Below are 19,231 nucleotides of genomic sequence, written 5' to 3'. Positions count from 1 at the left end.
TTAAAAAAAACAAAAATTAATTATTACAGCAACACTCTTGACTATTCTTGCTTTCCCAAAACACACATTTTATTTCCTACAACCAGTTCACCCTCAGTGACCAAACTACAGCATGTCAAGTAACCTTTCTGTCATGCATAAACAACCAGCCAGGTTTACCACCCACACTGTGTTCTCAGTTTCAGACACTGCAAGTGCTTTCAAGATACTTTATTTTACTGTCCTGGTAGATAAATGTTTGTTGTGTAAATGGGTTTCAGTTCAGAGGCCAGAGAAAGTTGATCCTATGGAGTAAGTGATAGGGTATTCTTCTTTTGTCTCTTGAGTTCCTGTGTTCTGCGGCGTATCTCAGTGGTGTCCAACAGAGGGCCAGACTGGGGTTCCTGTAGGTACACAGATAGACTCCTGCAACACAGAAGGCCAGTTAGAAAGAGAGTAATATAATAGCATAAGTAAACTTGCTCTGCCTAAAACAAAACAAATTCAATTTTCTTTGAAGTATATCCTGTTCAGACATAGTGTCTTAAATCAACACTGATCAGATTGTGTCAACAGCCAACTGGAGTTCATATATGGCATTTTAAATGCATTTTGAGTAACCACTTGTGGTCACATTTTAGCCTCCACTGTAATATTAGATGCTTCATACTATTGTTGTAATTTAAAATGCAAAAATCATCAACAAGAGCTTAAAACCCTGCCTGAGATCTTTAGAAAGGGCAAATCAACTGTTTTGTGAGAGAAAAAAAACATTTGTGCAAGATCACATGGGTTCCTGACCACCTCTGAGTCTGCATCAAATTTCACTAAAGTGATTTTCAGCCACATTCACACACGTACTTAGAGCTGTACGCATGTAACCAGGTCACCTGAGATGTATTTTGTGAGAATTGGGATTGTACATACCATATGATATACTGCACAGTGAATACAAGAATGATAATATCTTACTCTAATGAGGATTGTGGGGTGAAGCTCCAGGTCTTTTCCCAACATGCTGCTGCCTCCTGTCTCCTGTCAAGCCTCCATAGCACCTCACCACACCACAGCCCTGCACCTGCACACTCTGTGACAGCACACACAGGGTTACAACATGTTCTAACAAAGGACCACGCAAATCCAGTACAGATTCACTACAGTAAGAATGTGCTGTAGAGTGTACAGTTCTTGGCTCATACATGTGCATTTGCAGGACTGTAGGTGCTGTGTATAAAAACCTTTAAAATGAGATGTGAACATCTTAATTAAAGTTTACATTTATTAACAATCTTCTCCTCATGAAAGAACGGACATGACATGTGGAAAATGAGATCCACCTTCATTCAGACCGTTTTCTGTACTGTCAAGTGCATATAACTGACCCCAATTTACCACTGCTCTAGTAGATTGACATTCATCCTGTGTCAGAAATAGCCTCAAGCTCTGCTGTATCTGTCATTGAGTTACAGTGCTGGTGTGTTTACCTGGGAGTGCCTGCATGCTGAGCTGTAGGTCCCTCAGTGCTTCTCTCAGCTGGCCTGTCTGTGTGAAGCTGATGCCCCTACCAGCTAGTGAAAGCCCCTTTAGCCTCTGCAGGATACACAGATCGGTTCCCTGCGCACTAACCATATCTGCGGTGGGAATCTGTGGTTGGAAACCTGAAATTGAATCAACAGAATCAAAAATAACATCAGCTGTAGGGTGTCTAAAAAGGGCAATTTCCCTAGAAAATATATTAAAAAAAATACTCACCTCTTTTTTTAAAGCACACTTTCACCAGCAGGTTCAAACACCTGTCAATCAGAGTACAATCTTTGGTGTTTGTTGATAATCCCAGATAATGATGACAGAAATAAAGCCAATTTCATCTCACAGACCTTGTGTAGTGAGTCACAGCTAGTTTCCAGTCCTTCAGGTGAGTGTGGCAGTGACCCATAAGGAGGTAGGCAGCCCCGGCCCAGAGCAGCATCCCCACCCTGTCTTCACCCTCTGCACACAGAGCCCTGGTCTCAACCTCACACTTCTCCTCTGGCTCTTCCAACACCACCTTCTCTGGCAGCAGCTCCAGTGTTGTGCTGATGACTTCATCGCACAGCGCCATGCAATCAGCAGGCCGCCGGGCCATGAGCAAGGCAGCGCCAGCCTGCAGGTAAAGCTCAGGTAACCTGGGGAAGGACGGGCCCTCAGCATGCATCTGAGATAGAGACATACAGCAGCAAACGTCAAATTAATGTGTTAATAAAGTATTCTTCCCTGCGGAAATTATGTTATGACTGCCTCACAAATCAGCCCAAAGTAAATACATACTGTATATGTATTTTCAAAGTGCATGTTGCATGTGTTACTGCTACTTGATTACAGAAAAAAATCACATCATGATCATTTTAATATTGAGATCATGATTATCTAACACAATTACCAATTTTTTACAGGTAACATTACGCATTTACTAAACTTTTTTTTAAGTGTTTTTATCAGTGGATTTTCTTGAATTTTAAATAAAATTCAAATATAAAACGAATAAAAATAGATGTTAAAAGATATAAATAATATATATACATATAAAAATGTACATATTTAAATAATGTGAAAACAATAAATAAAAATAAATTAGGTAAAAATAAAGATCAACTATGCTCTAACTGAAAACTACTAAACATAATATGAAATATATAATAAATAAACCAAAATAAATTAGACTCAACATATCCCAGTCAGTAACTAAAAAAAAAAGCTAAAAAAATTGCTGTAAATTCAAGGTGTGCTGAATTTATAACACAAAACAAAACAAGAGCATTATTGTAAAATAGTACGCTGTACAATATTTGTTTCATCTTGTTTTTGTAACTGAATATAAACTTTGATTACTCGCCCGGCCCTTGCGTGTGTGTCAGTGTTTCCAGTCTTACTTCATGTTGATCTTCTGAGTGAAGAGCAGCCAGCAGGTCCAAATAATACTCCACACCCTCTGACACCCTGCAGAAATAGCACACATTTAACAACCACTATTTGTCTTCTGCTCTCGTTTCCATTTATATTTTCTGTTTTTTATCAGTAGCCAGGTGCCAGTAAAAGACAGTGTTGGTCTTCTCACCTCTCATGCTGTACACACTTCAGGGCCAGATTGTGAAGGACAGAGAGGGCAGAGGGAACTGAGAGCAGGCTGCTCAGTGATTGGCTGCGTAGCAGTGAGGACAGGGAGAGGAGAGGAGTACCAGCCAGAGCAGGCTCTGTGGCAGGGGGCAACATCAATGTCTGTGGGACAACAGAGGCTTCATGTTTCAGTACACAGGCCTACACTGACATGAATATGTGTCAGTGTCCCAAATAAACAATTTGGCTCCCTCTCTATGGGCTACTACTACAACAATGGCAGAGAATATTGTCGACAATTTATCAACATCTAAAAGGACAAACATTTACACATTTTACTTGACAGCTTTCTTTGTTTTCCCTGCATGTACTGATTGCTTGTGCTACTTACTGAGTGCAGCAAGCGGAGGGCTTGTATCTCAGCCTGTGTGTTGCCAAGCTGTCTGTAGATTTGCATGCTTTGGTACAGCGCACACACACACCGGGGGTCTGTCTCCAGTGCCGTCCTGTAACACTGCAATGCCATCTGAGGGCGTCTCTGGAGACAAATGCAAACACACACACTCACTGCATGCAAATGCTCAAACCTGTATGCATGCTGATTTTCTGTTTCTGTTCTGTTTATTTAGACACTGTCTGCATGTGTACCATATGGGCGAGGCAAGAGCCCAAGAGGAGGTGTGTGTATGCTATTAGAGTTCTGGGAGCAGACAGGGAGGATGCTGTCTGCAGACCAGACAGTGCTTCTGAACTCCGGCCATCATTCAGTGTTTCTGCACCTTAAAGAAACATACAAGGGCAGGAAAACACAGGATTATTTTATTTCATTTTTATTTAACCTTTATTTAACCAGGGAATATCCCATTGAGATTAAGAACCTCTTTTTCAAGGGAGCCCTGGCCAGGAGGCAGCAAACACAGAATACAGTTACATATTTACATAACATACAGACCTTAAACACATCATGAGAAACAAGTGCATGTTATGGAATTGGCCTCAATAACTCTTAGTTTGGATTTAAAAGTGCTCAAAGTAACAAATTCAGTTAATTTCCATTCTTTCTGTAGCATATTCCATGCATAAGGTGCAGAGTAAACAAATGCCCTTTTACCCAACTCCGTACGAGTATAAGGGACAGAAAGCAACAATTGATCTTGTGAACGAAGAGAATAAGATCCTGCATTTCTCACAGTAATTAAGCTGCAAATGTATGAAGGAGAAGATTAATTACTCAATGCTACAAACACAAGCAGTAGGATAATACTTTTCTTGTATTACCACTGAGTTTGTCTGCCTCATCAACCTATGAAAAAAAGTGAATGGATCATACCAAGGTGAAACGTGTATTGAGAAAACAGCTATGCAGAAATAAAGACATTAAAGACCCAGTTAAATGAAAATACATTTCCCAGTTTTAATCCTGTGTCTCTGTGTTAACTGTTCATTCATCTCTTGTTATATGCCAAATGTATGTTTAAAAAATATCAGTATCTGAGTATTTTTACAATAAAATCTTGAGAAAATCCCTGTTTTCTTTTCCTGTATCAGGATTTAAAATTTTTAAGACTCATCCTGCACTACAAAGTGTTACAGTGTTAAAGTGTTCCTGTGTTACAAAGGTTTGTTCAATCAAATGAGACATTGGGAGACCAGCTGGCTACACCAGTCAAATAAAACCACACTTATTTGTTTGTGGGTCGTAGTAGCTAACAGAACAATGCAGAGAGAAATAGGAAGACAGTGTGTTTGGGTATCAATGGACAAAAACTTTGTTTTCATTTCGAAAAAATGTGGCCAAGGTTTAATTAATTCATCTCTCCCTCGTCCTCCTCCTGATCTAACAGCTAAGGAAGGTGTTTGTGAAGCCAAAGGTCATCTCTAGCTCCATATATTGCTAAACTCTGAGCACACACATTTTTTTAGCGGTCTAAAAAATGCAAAGGATTTTATTTAAATTCCTCTTGTAACTGTACACTGCACAAATATTCAGTTTTACTTGGACTGTATGCTTAAAAGCACAATATTTTACTCTGGTCAAATAAACTGAGTCCCATCCTTCAATATGCATTAATCCAAAACATGAATGTTGCTAACCTTGGGCAATTAAAGTGCAGATCTGCAATAATTCTGTAAACCTTCTTGGGTCCATCACCAGTAGTGGAATGTCAGAGGACTTTCCCCTCGCCTCGCTCCTCCTGTCATCCCAAACTCCAGAAGAGAGTCTCTCAGACAAAGAGAACAGCTCATCCTGCAACACAGGGAAAAATACACTACAGTTGCACAGTATCCCACACAGGTAGTGACTGGATACTGGAGCAGGCTGGCAAATATACATGCTGCTGACAGAGACAGTAACATATATAGAGAAAGATATTGGGGGAAAACTGCACTTGAATTGTTCAAAAGAAAGTTTGTATTTATGCTTCTCAACGAAAAAACAAAACATCTCCTCTGTGGGATTAGAGTATAGAGCCAACACTTGATAGTAGTTTGTTTGAGGCATAAATGAACAAAAGGAGCCATGAAGAGGACAGAGATAACATGGCCTGAACACCAGTATGTGGATTATATCACTATCTCACTAGTTACATCACAAACAAAACATGGTGGAGTTCACTTGGAACCTAATTGAGACCTGGGGCCCGTTGCACAAAAGTAGGATTAAGACATCCAGGATAAGTGACTGAGCTGGGCTCAAAGAATCCAAAACAAGAGTGTCCAGGCTCAGTTGGTTGCACAAAACCCAATCCAGGATGAGCAGACACGGATTCATCAAGCCAGGTGAAACCTATCCTGGATAAGTGCGCGCTCGCGGCTCCCTCAGATAGACCCCGCCACCGATCACAGATTCACCATGGCGAGTAGAGCGGCTTACTTTTCCCCGTCAGAGGGAGAAACCCGGTTGGAGGCGTACGAGGAGGTAAAACACATCATTAAAAAAGTAAGGCAACACCGCCACAGTGATAAAGCAAAGAGAAAACGCGTGGCAAAGTATTGCTGACCGCCTGAATGTGTAAGTAAACACAACTACACTCACCGCTCCGCTGAAACATCACAATTACAATCCAAATTGTTAATTCACATCTCCAAAAACGCAGTTGTACTCTGATTATGAATGAGTTGAATTTTTAATTGAAATGGACTGTAGATATGACTGAAATTGTGTAAATATAACTCCACCTGACTGTATTATTCTTTGATAAATAGATGAGATAATAATAGTAATAACAACTTTAATTTATATAGCGCCTTTCAAAGGACCCACTGTCACTTACTGACTTCATTGGATTTCCTTTTGGAATAGATACATTTTCTCTTTTCTTATATTTAGGGTGTATGTGTCTTCATCTGTAAAAAAAAAAAAAAAAGATAAACAATAGCTACTCAATAAAATTGAGGCAACAGATTGCACGCAATATTATTAATTAAATCTAACTACATTACAAGTTGAGTTAATAACAACTTAACAGGAAGTGCCTGTCAATTAAAAACGGACTAATTATATTGTGTTAAATTCATTCAAAATTCTCTTGATTTAGAATTACATACACATAAAGATGATATTTAATGTGATCAAAATAAGTAGATTCTATCTCAAACATTTTTATATTAAAGTTACTTAAACAACTGCCTCAAAATCAAGGACACACTTACATTTAATACACTTGATCAAATATATAAAGTAAAATTAAATGACTACAGAATAATTTATTACAGTGTCCTTCCCTGGCCACAGAAGACTCTGTGACATCAAAGAGGAGTTCTATAGGATTGCAGGTGAGAAAATCTACAAATGACAGGACAACTGTTACCAGTCATAGTAGGATACTCATTACTTTGTGTTACAGGATTCCCCAATATCACTGGTGCACTGGACTGCACACACCTCAGCATAAGATCCCCCCAGGTGCCCATGAGGTGGATTTTGTGAATAGGAAATCATTTCACAGCATTAATGTTCAGGTGAACATAACTTTTTGATATTGTCAATTGATGAACACTGTACATTGCTTGTGATGTGCATTGATTGGTTTAATAGTCCTCATCTTATGATTTCAGATGGTCTGCAATGCTGACTGTCTGATCAACAGACATGGACTGAGCCAGGCAAAATGGCCTGGCTCAGTCCATGACTCCAGAGTCTTTGGGACTTCTGAAATCTGCCAGCGCCTATCACAAGGTGAGCCACACAACCATTAATAACCACTTTTTACATCATGGCTGTGTCAAGAATGTCACTCTGTTTGAGGTTGTAATGATGAGATTTTGTGTTGACAGGTGAATTCTCTGGTGTGTTGCTGGGAGACAGGGGGTCTGCCTGCCAGCCTTTTCTCCTGACACCATTCACAGACCCCCAGGAAGCACAGCAGGCCTACAACCAGGACCATGCCAGGACCAGGCCCAGAGTTGAGATGACCTTTGGCCTCCTGAAGGCACGCTTTCAGTGTCTTCACTGTCCCCCACAATGTGGCCTGCCTGAGGAAGGAGAGGGCCCCCAGAGGGCCCCCAGCCATGGACTGGGACACTCCTGCAATCTTCCCTGATGACGACAGTGGTCGGATGGTGTGGGACCAATATGTGTTAAATTATTTTAGTTAATATGCATGCTTTAAATTTAAGTTAAATATGTCCTGCAGTGGCCGAGGAATTTGTGTGTGTTTTATTTTTATTGATTTGGCCTCTTATGATGATTGTGCTGTATACTGTGTGTATACAAGCTTGCAGGGAGGCTACTGCATCATTCGTCTGTTCATTCCATGTGTATGGATTTTTCCTGCATTTATTTCAGTGTTCAGACATGCAGGGTGTATTATATTCAGACCTTTGAATGTGTATTTATCCTTGTGTTGTATAATATACTTTGATTCTGTGCTTTCTATCTTGAAGAGTCACTGTGACTTCAGTTTTGAAAGGAGCCGATGGTTTACCTGTTTTGATTTATCCTTATTCAATAAAGGAACATAATGTTACACTTTGTGTATATATTTATTTATATGGGATGTGTATTTTATACGACCAAGTTTTAGGGCCACACTGAGGAAGACAACAAAAGGCATACATTTATGAGACTGATTCTTTCTGCGGAAAAGATGTATTGTCTTGCATCTTTTTAAAGTCCTGATACTTCTTTTTTTAAGATTTTTTTTGTTGGTATTTTTCATGCTTTATTGAAAGTGACAGATAGAAAAGGGGTGACAGAGAGGAGGACATGCGGCAAAGGGAGCACAGCCCGGATTCGAACCCAGCTCCACCGCAGCAAGGACTCAGCCTTAATGGTAAGCGCTCTACCAGTGTGAGCCACTGGGACACCCCAAAGTCCTGATACTTCTGACAATGTGATGCTGGCTGATGTGCCAAAAGATTAAGTATCTCCTTGTTGGTGAAACCTATTCTGAAGTACAATTCCATAAAAAAGCTCCACGGCCCTCATTTTAACAACTCTCCTCCTCTAAAACAAGTTAAATTAGTAATCTGTCATTTTATATATAGCCTTATAGTCTATGGGAAACTGTAAATTATGTAATGATTGCAACATCATCTAAAATAATTAATTATCAAAATTGATTGAAATGAATGATCACAAATTTTTAAATAATGACAGTGGGTCTAGTTCTATGTGATAATGTGTAAAGGGCAGTGGAATAACTAGTGGTGTCCGTTTGTGGTGACTGCTGACTGAGATAAGGGATGAGATTAAATAGATCCTGGAACATAGCCTGGTCTGGGGCAGGTTTGCTCCACAGAATAAATCTCCATGGTAACTTATACCATAACATATCCTACTGCCCCCTATCCTGCTTTTGTGCAACCGGATCAAGGATAAGTTGAGCCAGGATAACCAACATATCCCGGCTTAATCCCTTATCCTAGTTTTGTGCAACAGGCCCCTGAACTGAGATTTGTTTTAGGAAGGCTCAGTTCAGTGGTTTGGTCCAGAACAGAGGCTAAATGACAGCAACCTCATAGCCATAACAACCTGTACTGAACGCATAGATGCAGTAGTAGTAGAGTTCTGCAGCTGAAAAAAAGGATCTTACCTGAAATTCCTGTATAGATTTCAGCTGGCAGGTAGACAGCCATACTGCCCACTGCAAACAGAGAAGGTACAGAACACAGGTGTTCAAAGCTGTGTTTCCCACTGATTTTAGAACTGTTCTCCAAACCACAGGAAGATCTGAAGAAACAGGGTCAACTTCTGTCATCTGCAGAACTGTAGAGAACAAGAGCAGGCTGTTAAAGTTAGAGTTGAGAAATCGTTTTAACTAACCGAATGAATGGCACAGGTTTATGTATCCTCTACATCTATAGGTTTGTAGTCATTTCACAGTGCAGGGCTACCTCTCTCTGTGGCTTGTGTGAGGAGCAGCTGAGCTTCTGAGAACTGAGACTGAGCAGTGGAGCACACACAGGCATTGTACACCACTGTCAGCTCCAATTGTGAGTGATCTGCAAGAGGAGGGATACCTGCAGGAGAGGGACATGAGGAAAGAAAAGGAGATGGATAGAAGACGCATAAATGTTACAGCTTAGTGCTCTCCCATAACAATTTAGGCCTGGACACATCTATAGATGTATGTGATCATTATGGAGGAGATGAAATACCTTGGATTTTCCTTAAAAGTTTGTGAAATTCAGAGGAGCACCACCTCAGATGGGTCACTCTCTGCTCTCGGCTCAAAGCATCTCCTCCTCCTTCATGCTGCTGAAAAATTAGATGTTACTCCACATTGATACTACACTTTAACTTAAAAGGGAAATACTCAGGGTACTATTTAGTCCACAACATCTATTAAATATAGGTTTTAGTTACCACTCAAAAAAAGATTGTATATACATATAAAATTATATGATCAGTTTTAAAGCTGTATAGATATAGATTCAATTAGATAGATGTAAACATTATGAGTAGATATAGATTATCGTGACTCAACAGGATATACATGTCAAAATCAACTTCACCTTGACCAGCTACAACCTTTAATGGCTGCGTACATGTTAACAGTGGTGAAAAAGCACTCAGATCCTTTTAATAAATAAATAAATAACAAGTAGTAATAGCACAGTGAAGAAATAGTCCTGCATTCAAATCTCACTAAAGCAAAAGAATGGAAGTATTAGCATTTTAATCTACTTAAAGTACTGAAACTGAAAGTACAGAATAATACTATTATTGGATTTTAATTAATTACTGATGCAATAAGGTGCTCATAAGATTAATGTTGCTGCTGGTAAATATGGAGTTCATTTTAAATACATTATATACTGCTGGATGGCTGAATCTGTAATAATAATACATTGTGATTTAGTATTTTTTTTCTCTTAATAATATGAACCTGTAAGGTAACTACAGGTAATGAAGAAATGTAGTGTTATAAAAAGTAAAATATTTATTATTATTATTAATAATAATAATAATAACAGCATACAACATATTCAAACATTTCATAACAAAGATTGTAATCTGAGGTATTACTAGATACCAGAAGAGTAATTTAACAATAGCAAGGATTATACACTGATTTGTTTTACTCTCTTAATCTACTGTCAAGCATAAAGAGATTTATATAATTAATTAACGTTTTAGTATAGACTGCCTTCTAGTATAATGCTGTAGAGGCTAACTGTTAACGTTAACAGCTAAAAAGAGGAGAATTTAAACTGCTAACTTCCTACCTTCCATTTGTTAACCAGCACGTTGTTTTCCTGGATCCATCTTTCTAATAAAGACAGTTGTTGCAACATTTTATTAGACATTAAATCGCTGTTTTTATGAAAAAGTTATTGATGTTTTGTTTGAACTTTCCCTCGTTTGTTGAAGCGGGGGCTAGCGCCGGAAGTAAACATTAGAGTATGTAGTGCTGGAGCGGGGCTCTGCTGCCCCCTGTGGACATATATTGAAATGACACCTGCAGTCTGCTGACTGTCCAGCAGGTGGTGCTGTGACCGAGCCAAGTTCATTTGTGTTCTGGAAACTTCAATTTCAGGATTCTTTTTTTTTTACAGCCATCAAACTGTGCAGTGCCTCTGCTGTTTGTGTTTGATGATGAGCGTTATAACCTAACATCCAATTATACTTATTGCACAACTTTAATGTATTCAGCGCACTATTCATACAGGTCTAAAGCACAGGAACACAAGCCAAGGCCGTAATTGTATTGCAGCTGAGTCATCCTTGAGACTGCCAGGACAGCCATTTTTCTAGTTGTCCCTCCCAAGGTGACTCCCTATTTCCTCACACAGTTTGTCGCCTTTCCTCTCATCCCTCCATCAGTGTATCATCTTGTTGTCTGCATCCTCCATTGTCTGCCTTCATCACAGCCTCCCAGCTCCTCCTTTCTTTCATTGTCTCAAATCGCGAAAAGCTCTAAATATACCATCATGGAAAAACAAGGGAAACTCCTGACATCCTCTGCTCCACAATATAGGCTACACTTACACACTTGCAGCTGCATCAGGATGCACACACAAATATACACAAAAGATGTCTTTCATTTCAATTCCCTTCACCCTTCTCCTCCCCATTGAATGGGTTTCACTTTTATGTGATATTTTCCTCTGCATCGATCCTGCTGTTTTCCATCTCTCTCTGTCTCGCTTGTTTCCATCCATCCCTTCAAGGACAAGGTCATTACATGGCAATTGCTTTGCACCTCCTTTTCTGCATTCCCTCTGCCAATGTCATTCATATGGCAAGACTTCAAACTTTGATTAAAAAGGTTGTCAATGTCCCATGGCCCAAAATTGTGTTCAATTTGAAAAACAGCTGAAACCTGCCTGTCCTGTTGGATTTGACTGCTTCCCAACACTCTTATTATTTTAAGTATAGTCACAGATCACCATGATAAAATCCTAAATATGTCCATATTTGTAATATTTCTCCAGTAGGTGTATCCTAACAGACTGGGAAATGATGAGCCCTTTTTTCTTTAGACTTCAGGTGCTCACAATTGGTTCAAATGACAAGGTATGGAGGAACATGAGCTATATTGAGCACAACAACAACTGAACTCTGCCGTCTCTACTCCATTATCCTCATTTATAAAACATGAAGCTAGTGGCGGGAGGGGGATGTGATGCATGTTATTTTTGTCCTGTATGGGCCTCGCCTCCCCTGAACTTGTGAGATGTTGTGCAAAACACGATGTGACTCTATAAACCAACACCGCCAAACATTTTAACACACTTCAGAAAAAGGATGATAAGCTGTGTGTATTGGGGTATATAAGGAGCTTAAACACATTCAATTGCTGAAGGACAGGCTGAGGGCCTTGGGTGCCACACATACACACCGTCCCCTGGGTGTCATTGCGCTGACAACACACGTGTACACAGGGATGAAGAATGGCTGATACAGAGAAATTACTGCGTGCTGAACCGTCTATTCTTCAACATACACCTCAGGGGATAGGCACAGTTCTCCCTGCTCCTTTAAGGCATGCAGTGCAAACTCACTCACCCTGAGTTTGAGCAATCAATAGGTGCTGTCAAGCTCCTCAGAAGTGGTCCTCTTCTCAGAGCAGACATCCCTTTAGATCAGCAGAGGCAGCTCAGTTTTTTTGTTGTGGGTGCTCTGCACAACCTGATGTGTATGCACTACAGTATGTTGCTGCTTTTTATGCATCTGCCTGTTACATGTCATGTTTGGCCTGCAACCACATGAGCATATATATGAAGATAATTTACTTTTAAGCAACAAAAAGAAGCATCAACTTTAAGATGAAAAGTAACGTTTTTAGTAAAAGGGGAGAAACAAACCATGTGTGTGTAGTAAAAGGAGGAGAGAGAGTATGTCAGTGGCCCAGCAGTTGAGTCCCAGGGGGTTAGCGTGGATCTGCAAACTCACACTGCAGCAGTACAGCTACAGAGAGCATCAGCAGAACACACTGCACACCTAAACAATCAGTCCACACACACTTCAGCCATATCATACCCAAAATATGTAGATGCCTTTAAATGTGTAAAACCTTGCAAAATTAATAATTTATTAGGACTGCTTATAAAGACAGGACAGTTATAAAATAGGCATGAAATGACTCATCATGTCCTAATAATTTAACACGTTGGCTAACTGTTTTATGCACAAACTGATAGAAAGTGAAAAGTGATGCTTGAAAAAAATTGTATATGCTATAAAAAAAATAATGTTTTTTAGAGCTGCTGATATGATCAATTGCACCTCGTTAACGCCCTGTGTAAAAATACAAATCATCAACAAGGTGCTACACTCATGAGGGTGAATATGTTCCTGCGCAGGCAGTGGTTTTGTGAAGACCAGATATCTCTTTAAATAGAGTGTGTCCTGCTGCTGACTAGTGAGTTTTCCCTCCCTCCTTTATAAACCCAGCTCTCCCCTCCTGCTGCAGTCACTTCTCCTCCGGCTCAGCCAACATGAGTTTCACGGTAGAGCACCACCTCTTCGGCCCGACCTCGTACCGCAAGGCTCGGCCAGCCTCCGTGTCCTCCAGCGGCTTCCACTCCCAGCGCCGCCGCCTCACCTACAGCCAGCCGTCCTCCGCGGACAGCCTGGAGACCTTCGGCGGCGACATGACCCGCAGGAATGAGAAAGAGATCCTGCAGACTCTCAACGACCGGTTCGCCGGCTACATCGACAAAGTGCGCAACCTGGAGATGCACAATCGCAACTTGGAGGCTGAAGCGGCAGCTCTGCGGCAGAGCCAGGCCGGGCGCGCCTCGGTCGGGGAGCACTACGAGAGAGAGCTGGGCGACCTGAGGGGTCTGCTTCAGCAGCTGACCGGGGAGAAGGCCCGCGCTTCTCTGGAGCACGAACACCTGGAGGAGGACATCCAGCAGCTGCGGGTGAGGCTGGATGATGAGGCGCGGAACCGGGAAGAGTTGGAGGCTGCGGCGCGCACCATGAAGAAGTATGTTGAGGAGTGCCGGCTGGCGAGGATGGAGCTGGACAAGAAGCTCCGTGTCCTGGAGGAAGAGGCCGTTTTCCTGAAGAAGAATCACGAGGAAGAAGTGGCGGAGCTCCTCGAGCAGATTCACGGCGCGCAGGTGAGCTTCGACCTGCGGGACACGCTCAAGGCGGACGTCACCGGCGCACTGCGAGAGATCCGCGCACAGCTGGACGGTCACGCATCCAAGAGCTCAACGCACGCGGAGGAATGGTTCAAAGGTGAGTTTGGTGAATAGGGGAAACTTTAAAAAATGATTAAGTTTTTAAACCCCACAGAAACTTCTACTTTTTGTTTGCAGCATAGTGCTTGTTCTCTGTCCGTGGTGCTGAAGTATCCCTGAGTCTTACATAAACGTTTAATTAGCCAGTCGCCTCACTGCACCCCTACTGCAGGGTTATTTAAGGTGAACGAGCAGTGGCTTGCTCATATCAGGGCTGCATCGGTCACTTACCTTATAATATGAGACCATCAACACTGAAACTATTACGCTCTGGCTTCAGAAGACACTGCCTTTATTTACCACACCAAACTTTTATTTGTTTTAACAAAGATGTTTAATTGCAGCCATAACGGGCAAATTAAGCAAGGCAGTTATCATGAATACTAAACACAAGAAAGATCAATATTTCAGTAATCTGACCTCCTGTTTAAATGCTGCTCCTCTCTGTGGGTGCATCGCTGCAGCAGGACGATCATTTTTTTAGGCCTACTTAAGGCAAGCACTGCAGGAGTGAGATGGCACAGGGAGAGGAGGCTGTGATTCATTTGCACTCTCGCTGTGGGTAACAGTGGGTGTGTTCCTGCTTTCACCCCATGTGCACTGTGTGTGTCTGAACCTGAACCTCTACAAATAGAATAGTTGCTTCAAGGTCACTGTTTGTGGTAGACAGATAATGCTTCATCATCCTGGCAGTCATCCTTCCTGATGTCGTGACTGGAGTTCACCAAGGACGAAGACTTAAACATGTTGATATTATGGATTGATTTATAGACCTCTTCACAATTATACTGCAATGGATGCAACACCAGATGCACACAATCAACATCTTAAAGGGTTTGATTTGAAGTGCAAGTCACAGAAGTTAATGGTCCATAGATTGACCCTTTCTGCACATCTACATGCTGACTTGATATAACCGATAAAGGTGCAAACAGAATGACCTTCCCTGTTTGGTGTCCAGCTGACTGCAGCAGTGTGGCTCATTCAAGCTTGGAGGAGGGAGGGAGCTGAGTCAGACTCCTGACTGACAGATGGTCACTGCCAAGGTTACTCAGGCTCCCAGAAGAGACTCTTAGAGGGCAGGTCAAGTGTCTCAGGGCTGGGATAAAAAACAATGCACGTTTATGGGCTGAATAAGAATGCAGAATATCTCTGTACGTCAGCAGGCCTCGTCAAACTGTCTTTGCACGTAAGCCAGTCAGTGCATGGTATGACACAGCAAATGTGATTTCTATATATTTCTTTTGTGTGCTATTTCTGCAGTGCGTATGGAGCGTCTGTCTGAAGCTGCTAGGTCCAACCAGGATGCAATCCGTGGAAGCCAGGAGGAGATCTCAGAGTACCGCCGTCAGCTCCAGAGCCGCACTATTGAGCTGGAGACTCTTCGGGGAACCAAGGATTCACTGGAGAGGCAGCGTATGGAGTGTGAAGACAGACACCACGATGATCTCAACTCACTACAGGCAGGAAATTAATGCAACATCTCACTCTCTTCCATATTCATTACACAATATCCTTTTATACATCTGCACAATATATGACCTGTAAGGCATTTTTTGTTTGCAGGAGACAATTAACCAGCTGGATAATGAGCTGAAATCCACCAAATGGGAGATGGCCGGTCAGCTGAAAGACTACCAGGAGCTGCTGAATGTGAAGATGGCTCTAGATATTGAAATTGCTGCTTACAGGTTCGTCAGGGTTTAAAACCATGCAGAATTACATTGATTAATGCCAAAGTGTTTTGGCACTTTAACTGATTGTGTGTGTCTTTGTCTATCAAACAGGAAGCTACTGGAGGGAGAAGAGAACCGCTTTGTGTCAGGAGGAGGCCCGTACTCTTACCTGGAGAGCAGAATCTCTTCCCACATGAAAGTGAAAGGAGAGGAGATCACAGATACAGTCATCGTGGAGGAACAGACAGATGAGACCCAGGTGACAGAGGTGACAGAAGAGGCAGACGAGGAGGAAGAAGAGGAGGGAGAGAAAGAAGAAGAGGAAGCCGAGGAAGGTGAGGAAACCAAAGAAGAGGAAGAAGGTGAGGAAGGAGAAGATAAGGAGGAGGAAGGAGAAGGAGAAGGAGAAGAAGAGAAAGAGGAAGAGGAGGAACAAAAGGATGAGGACAAAGAAGATGAAGAAGAGGCAGGTGAGGAGGAAGAAGAGAAGTCCAAATCTCCTGAAAAGGCTGCATCCCCTCCGAAATCTCCTGCTGTCAAATCACCAGAATCTAAATCTCCACAAAAATCACCAGAATCTAAATCACCACCAGCCAAATCCCCCATGCCCAAATCACCTGCGAAGTCGCCTGCAGTCAAATCCCCCGCAGGAGATCAGTCAAAGTCACCTGTGTCTAAATCCCCACCCAGCAAATCCCCTGAATCTAAATCCCCTCCTCCCAAGACTCCGGAACTAAAGTCTCCAGAAAAGGAGAAGGCCAAGCCTGTCGCTGCCAAAGACACCCCTAAAGAGGAGAAAAAAGAGGAGAAGCCTGAGCCTGTCAAGGAGGAGAAGAAGGAGAAGGAACAACCCGTGAAGGAGGAGAAGAAGCCAGAGCCCAAGGAGAAAGAGCCAGAGAAGGCAGACAAACCTGAGGCAAAGAAAGAGAGCAAGGCAGATGAGGCTCCAAAGAAGGATGACGCTTCAAAACCAGATTCAAAGCCCGCAGAGGACAAACCTGCACCCAAGTCCGAGCCTAAAGAGAGCGCTCCTCCCGCCAAGGAGGAGAAACCCTCTGCTCCTAAATCCGAGCCAGAGGCAAAGTCTGCCTCTAAAGCGGAGCCAGAGAAACCAGAGGGCAAGAAGGAGGAGAAGAAGCCAGAGGAGAAGCCGGCACCTAAAGCCGAACCAGAGAAAACAGACAGCAAGAAAGACGAGAAGAAGCCAGAGGTGAAAAAGGAGGCTAGTAAAGAAGACGTGAAGGATGCAGGGAAGGCGGAGAAATCTTCTGGCACCGAGTCGAAGGACGAGAAGGCCAAGAAGTAAAACTGATAAGCTGTGAATCAAGAGAGGAGAGGAGAGGAGGAGATGCCAAAGAACTATGAGTGAGGGTAAGGAGCAGGAGAAAAGGAGTTGGATGCACCTCGCTCTCGAGGCGGGCGCTCTAATGTCCAAAGCTTAGCAGGTGATGGTATGTAAGCAATAGTGATTTCTGTAGCAAATAACCCACTGCTCCCTAAGTATGGCCATTACACACCCCTGATGCTTCTGATGTATGACTGTAGTGAATGCAGAATGCTCTAAACTCCTATTCTGAATGTGACAACTGCCCTTAATAAATAACAAGTGCATTTAAACTGAATCCCGCTGACAGGGACCGCAGGGGCCTGCTGTAAAGCCTTCAAGGGTAGAGATGTCAAAACAATGTTAAGCTAAAGATTGTCACATATGTTGGATATAAAAAAAACATATATTTAAGGAGATACAAATGTCTATATTATATTTACAGATACATCAGTTACGAAAGAACTTGAATTATTTTGCTTGTTGTGCACCTTAACGCGGCTTCTCCTGACAGGTGAAGTGCTTCTGGTCTGCAGTGCTAGGACAATGATGACTATGTGTTATGTATAAACTGCTGAGAATATGCAATATGAAACAGATAAATAAAAAGAATGAAAAATCAAACACAAAAGGCTTTTCTTAATCTGTTTACTCTTCAGAGAGAAATCAATAGCACACTGACCTTAAGTGAGGATTTATGAAGGACAAGTGTCAAGAGTAATCATACAAGGTGTGAGGCCTGGAAGGTAAACGCTGGGAGTAACTGCACTGCATTGCGGCTAAGGAGAGGGGGAGCTGTACCCACCCACAGCAGCCACTGCACCCTTCCTCACGTCCCAGAGACCATGCTCATGTATAAATCAGGAGCAGTGCTGCCTGCTCGCTCGCACAGAAAAGGCTCAGTTTTGCCTCTCGTTTCCAGCTCACTGCAAAGAGGAAAGTCCAAACACATAATCCATTACTATGGATTTTATAATTACCATAAACATCAGTTATGGTAATTACACATCACATTTCACTGCACAAAACAGCCTTGTGGAATGATTGGCTAATTGTGTCAAATCCTATTCAAAAATATATATATTAAAAAATATATTGTTTTTTTTAGACCTTTGGGATTACTTTTTTTCTTTTAACCCATAACGTGTAAAAAAAAAAAATAGGTACAGTTAAAATATACCTTTCAAAGCATTACAATTAAATGTGCAGCGCTACCCCCAGCCTCTAATTAATCTAATCAGTCTAGTACAGTGAATTATTATGAGGTTCAAACATCCTTAACAATGCTACTAATAAGAGATTATCTGGATCTGGATTAAGGAAACAATTAAAGAAATTATATATTATATTTGTAGCACAATGCATAGTCCTTAAGACCTAAACTCCACTACTGGAAATAAAATTTTCTCTTTTTATATTTCTTGCCAAGTCATTCCAAACAGATCATTTCTTTCATCTGGTTGAAGAATTTTTGCAGAAACTGTGTACTTTCTGCACTCCTGTTAATTAGACTGTAGAACACTTTTCTCCTTATTTCTCACTAAAATTTAGGACAAATGTATATGGATGGATGCGTATTACAAGACATAATACTTCCATATTTAGCCTGATAAATGTGTCATGTTATATGAATAATTACCTATATTCTAATTAATACAGTAAATTTAATTTGGGAAAATTATGTCCATTTATGTGAATGTAAAAACAAAAAGGAAAATTGTATTTTTACTGATTAAATAATTTGTCAAATCATTTAAATTAGTAAATAAAATATTTTAAGTCAAGCCATAAAACTATAAAAAATAACCATTAGTGATAATGTATAAGAATTAATTGCCCAGGATGTATCTTTAAAGTATGTTTAAAAAAAAAAATGAGTCCCCCGTAGCCTTTATTTTGTTGTACTTGTAGTTCATTTACTGTAACAATTTTTCAATAGTTTTATGTGAAGATTAACATTGTTTTTGTCCTGTTCTTGATTTATCATGTTAATGTTATTTACTATAATTTAAAAAAT

The 19,231-nt window shown here is 41.3% G+C and overlaps 2 protein-coding genes across 3 annotated transcripts; one reads left to right on the top strand and one right to left on the bottom strand.

Annotated features, from left to right (window-relative positions):
• Window positions 1-195: 195 nt before the first annotated feature.
• On the bottom strand, window positions 196-11,334 carry fancg (FA complementation group G). 2 transcript variants are annotated; one of them, XM_059337041.1, is made up of 14 exons: window positions 10,747-11,334; window positions 9,676-9,775; window positions 9,412-9,537; window positions 9,111-9,283; window positions 5,167-5,320; window positions 3,721-3,851; window positions 3,464-3,610; window positions 3,074-3,234; window positions 2,889-2,955; window positions 1,857-2,173; window positions 1,732-1,772; window positions 1,464-1,637; window positions 952-1,066; window positions 196-405 (listed from the first exon to the last, which is right to left on the bottom strand). In XM_059337041.1, exons 1-14 carry the CDS (start codon window positions 10,825-10,827, stop codon window positions 285-287), a joined length of 1,908 nt encoding a protein of 635 aa, XP_059193024.1. In that variant the 5' UTR covers window positions 10,828-11,334; the 3' UTR covers window positions 196-284. The 2 variants fall into 2 exon arrangements, with proteins under 2 accessions (XP_059193024.1, XP_059193025.1); XM_059337042.1 differs by having other exon boundaries at window positions 9,676-9,772.
• Window positions 11,335-12,293: 959 nt separating this feature from the next.
• On the top strand, window positions 12,294-17,839 carry LOC131975199 (neurofilament medium polypeptide-like). The gene is made up of 4 exons (XM_059337796.1): window positions 12,294-14,212; window positions 15,478-15,677; window positions 15,781-15,905; window positions 16,002-17,839. The coding sequence occupies exons 1-4, from the start codon at window positions 13,462-13,464 to the stop codon at window positions 17,194-17,196; spliced, it is 2,271 nt and encodes a 756-aa protein (XP_059193779.1). The 5' UTR covers window positions 12,294-13,461; the 3' UTR covers window positions 17,197-17,839.
• The last annotated feature ends 1,392 nt before the right edge of the window (window positions 17,840-19,231 follow it).

Source organism: Centropristis striata, chromosome 7, assembly GCF_030273125.1.
Source record: "Centropristis striata isolate RG_2023a ecotype Rhode Island chromosome 7, C.striata_1.0, whole genome shotgun sequence".
In the NCBI taxonomy this organism is placed as follows: Eukaryota; Metazoa; Chordata; class Actinopteri; order Perciformes; family Serranidae; genus Centropristis; species Centropristis striata.
The sequence above is the reverse complement of the archived record's forward strand: the minus strand, read 5'-3'. Positions and strand labels throughout refer to the sequence as shown.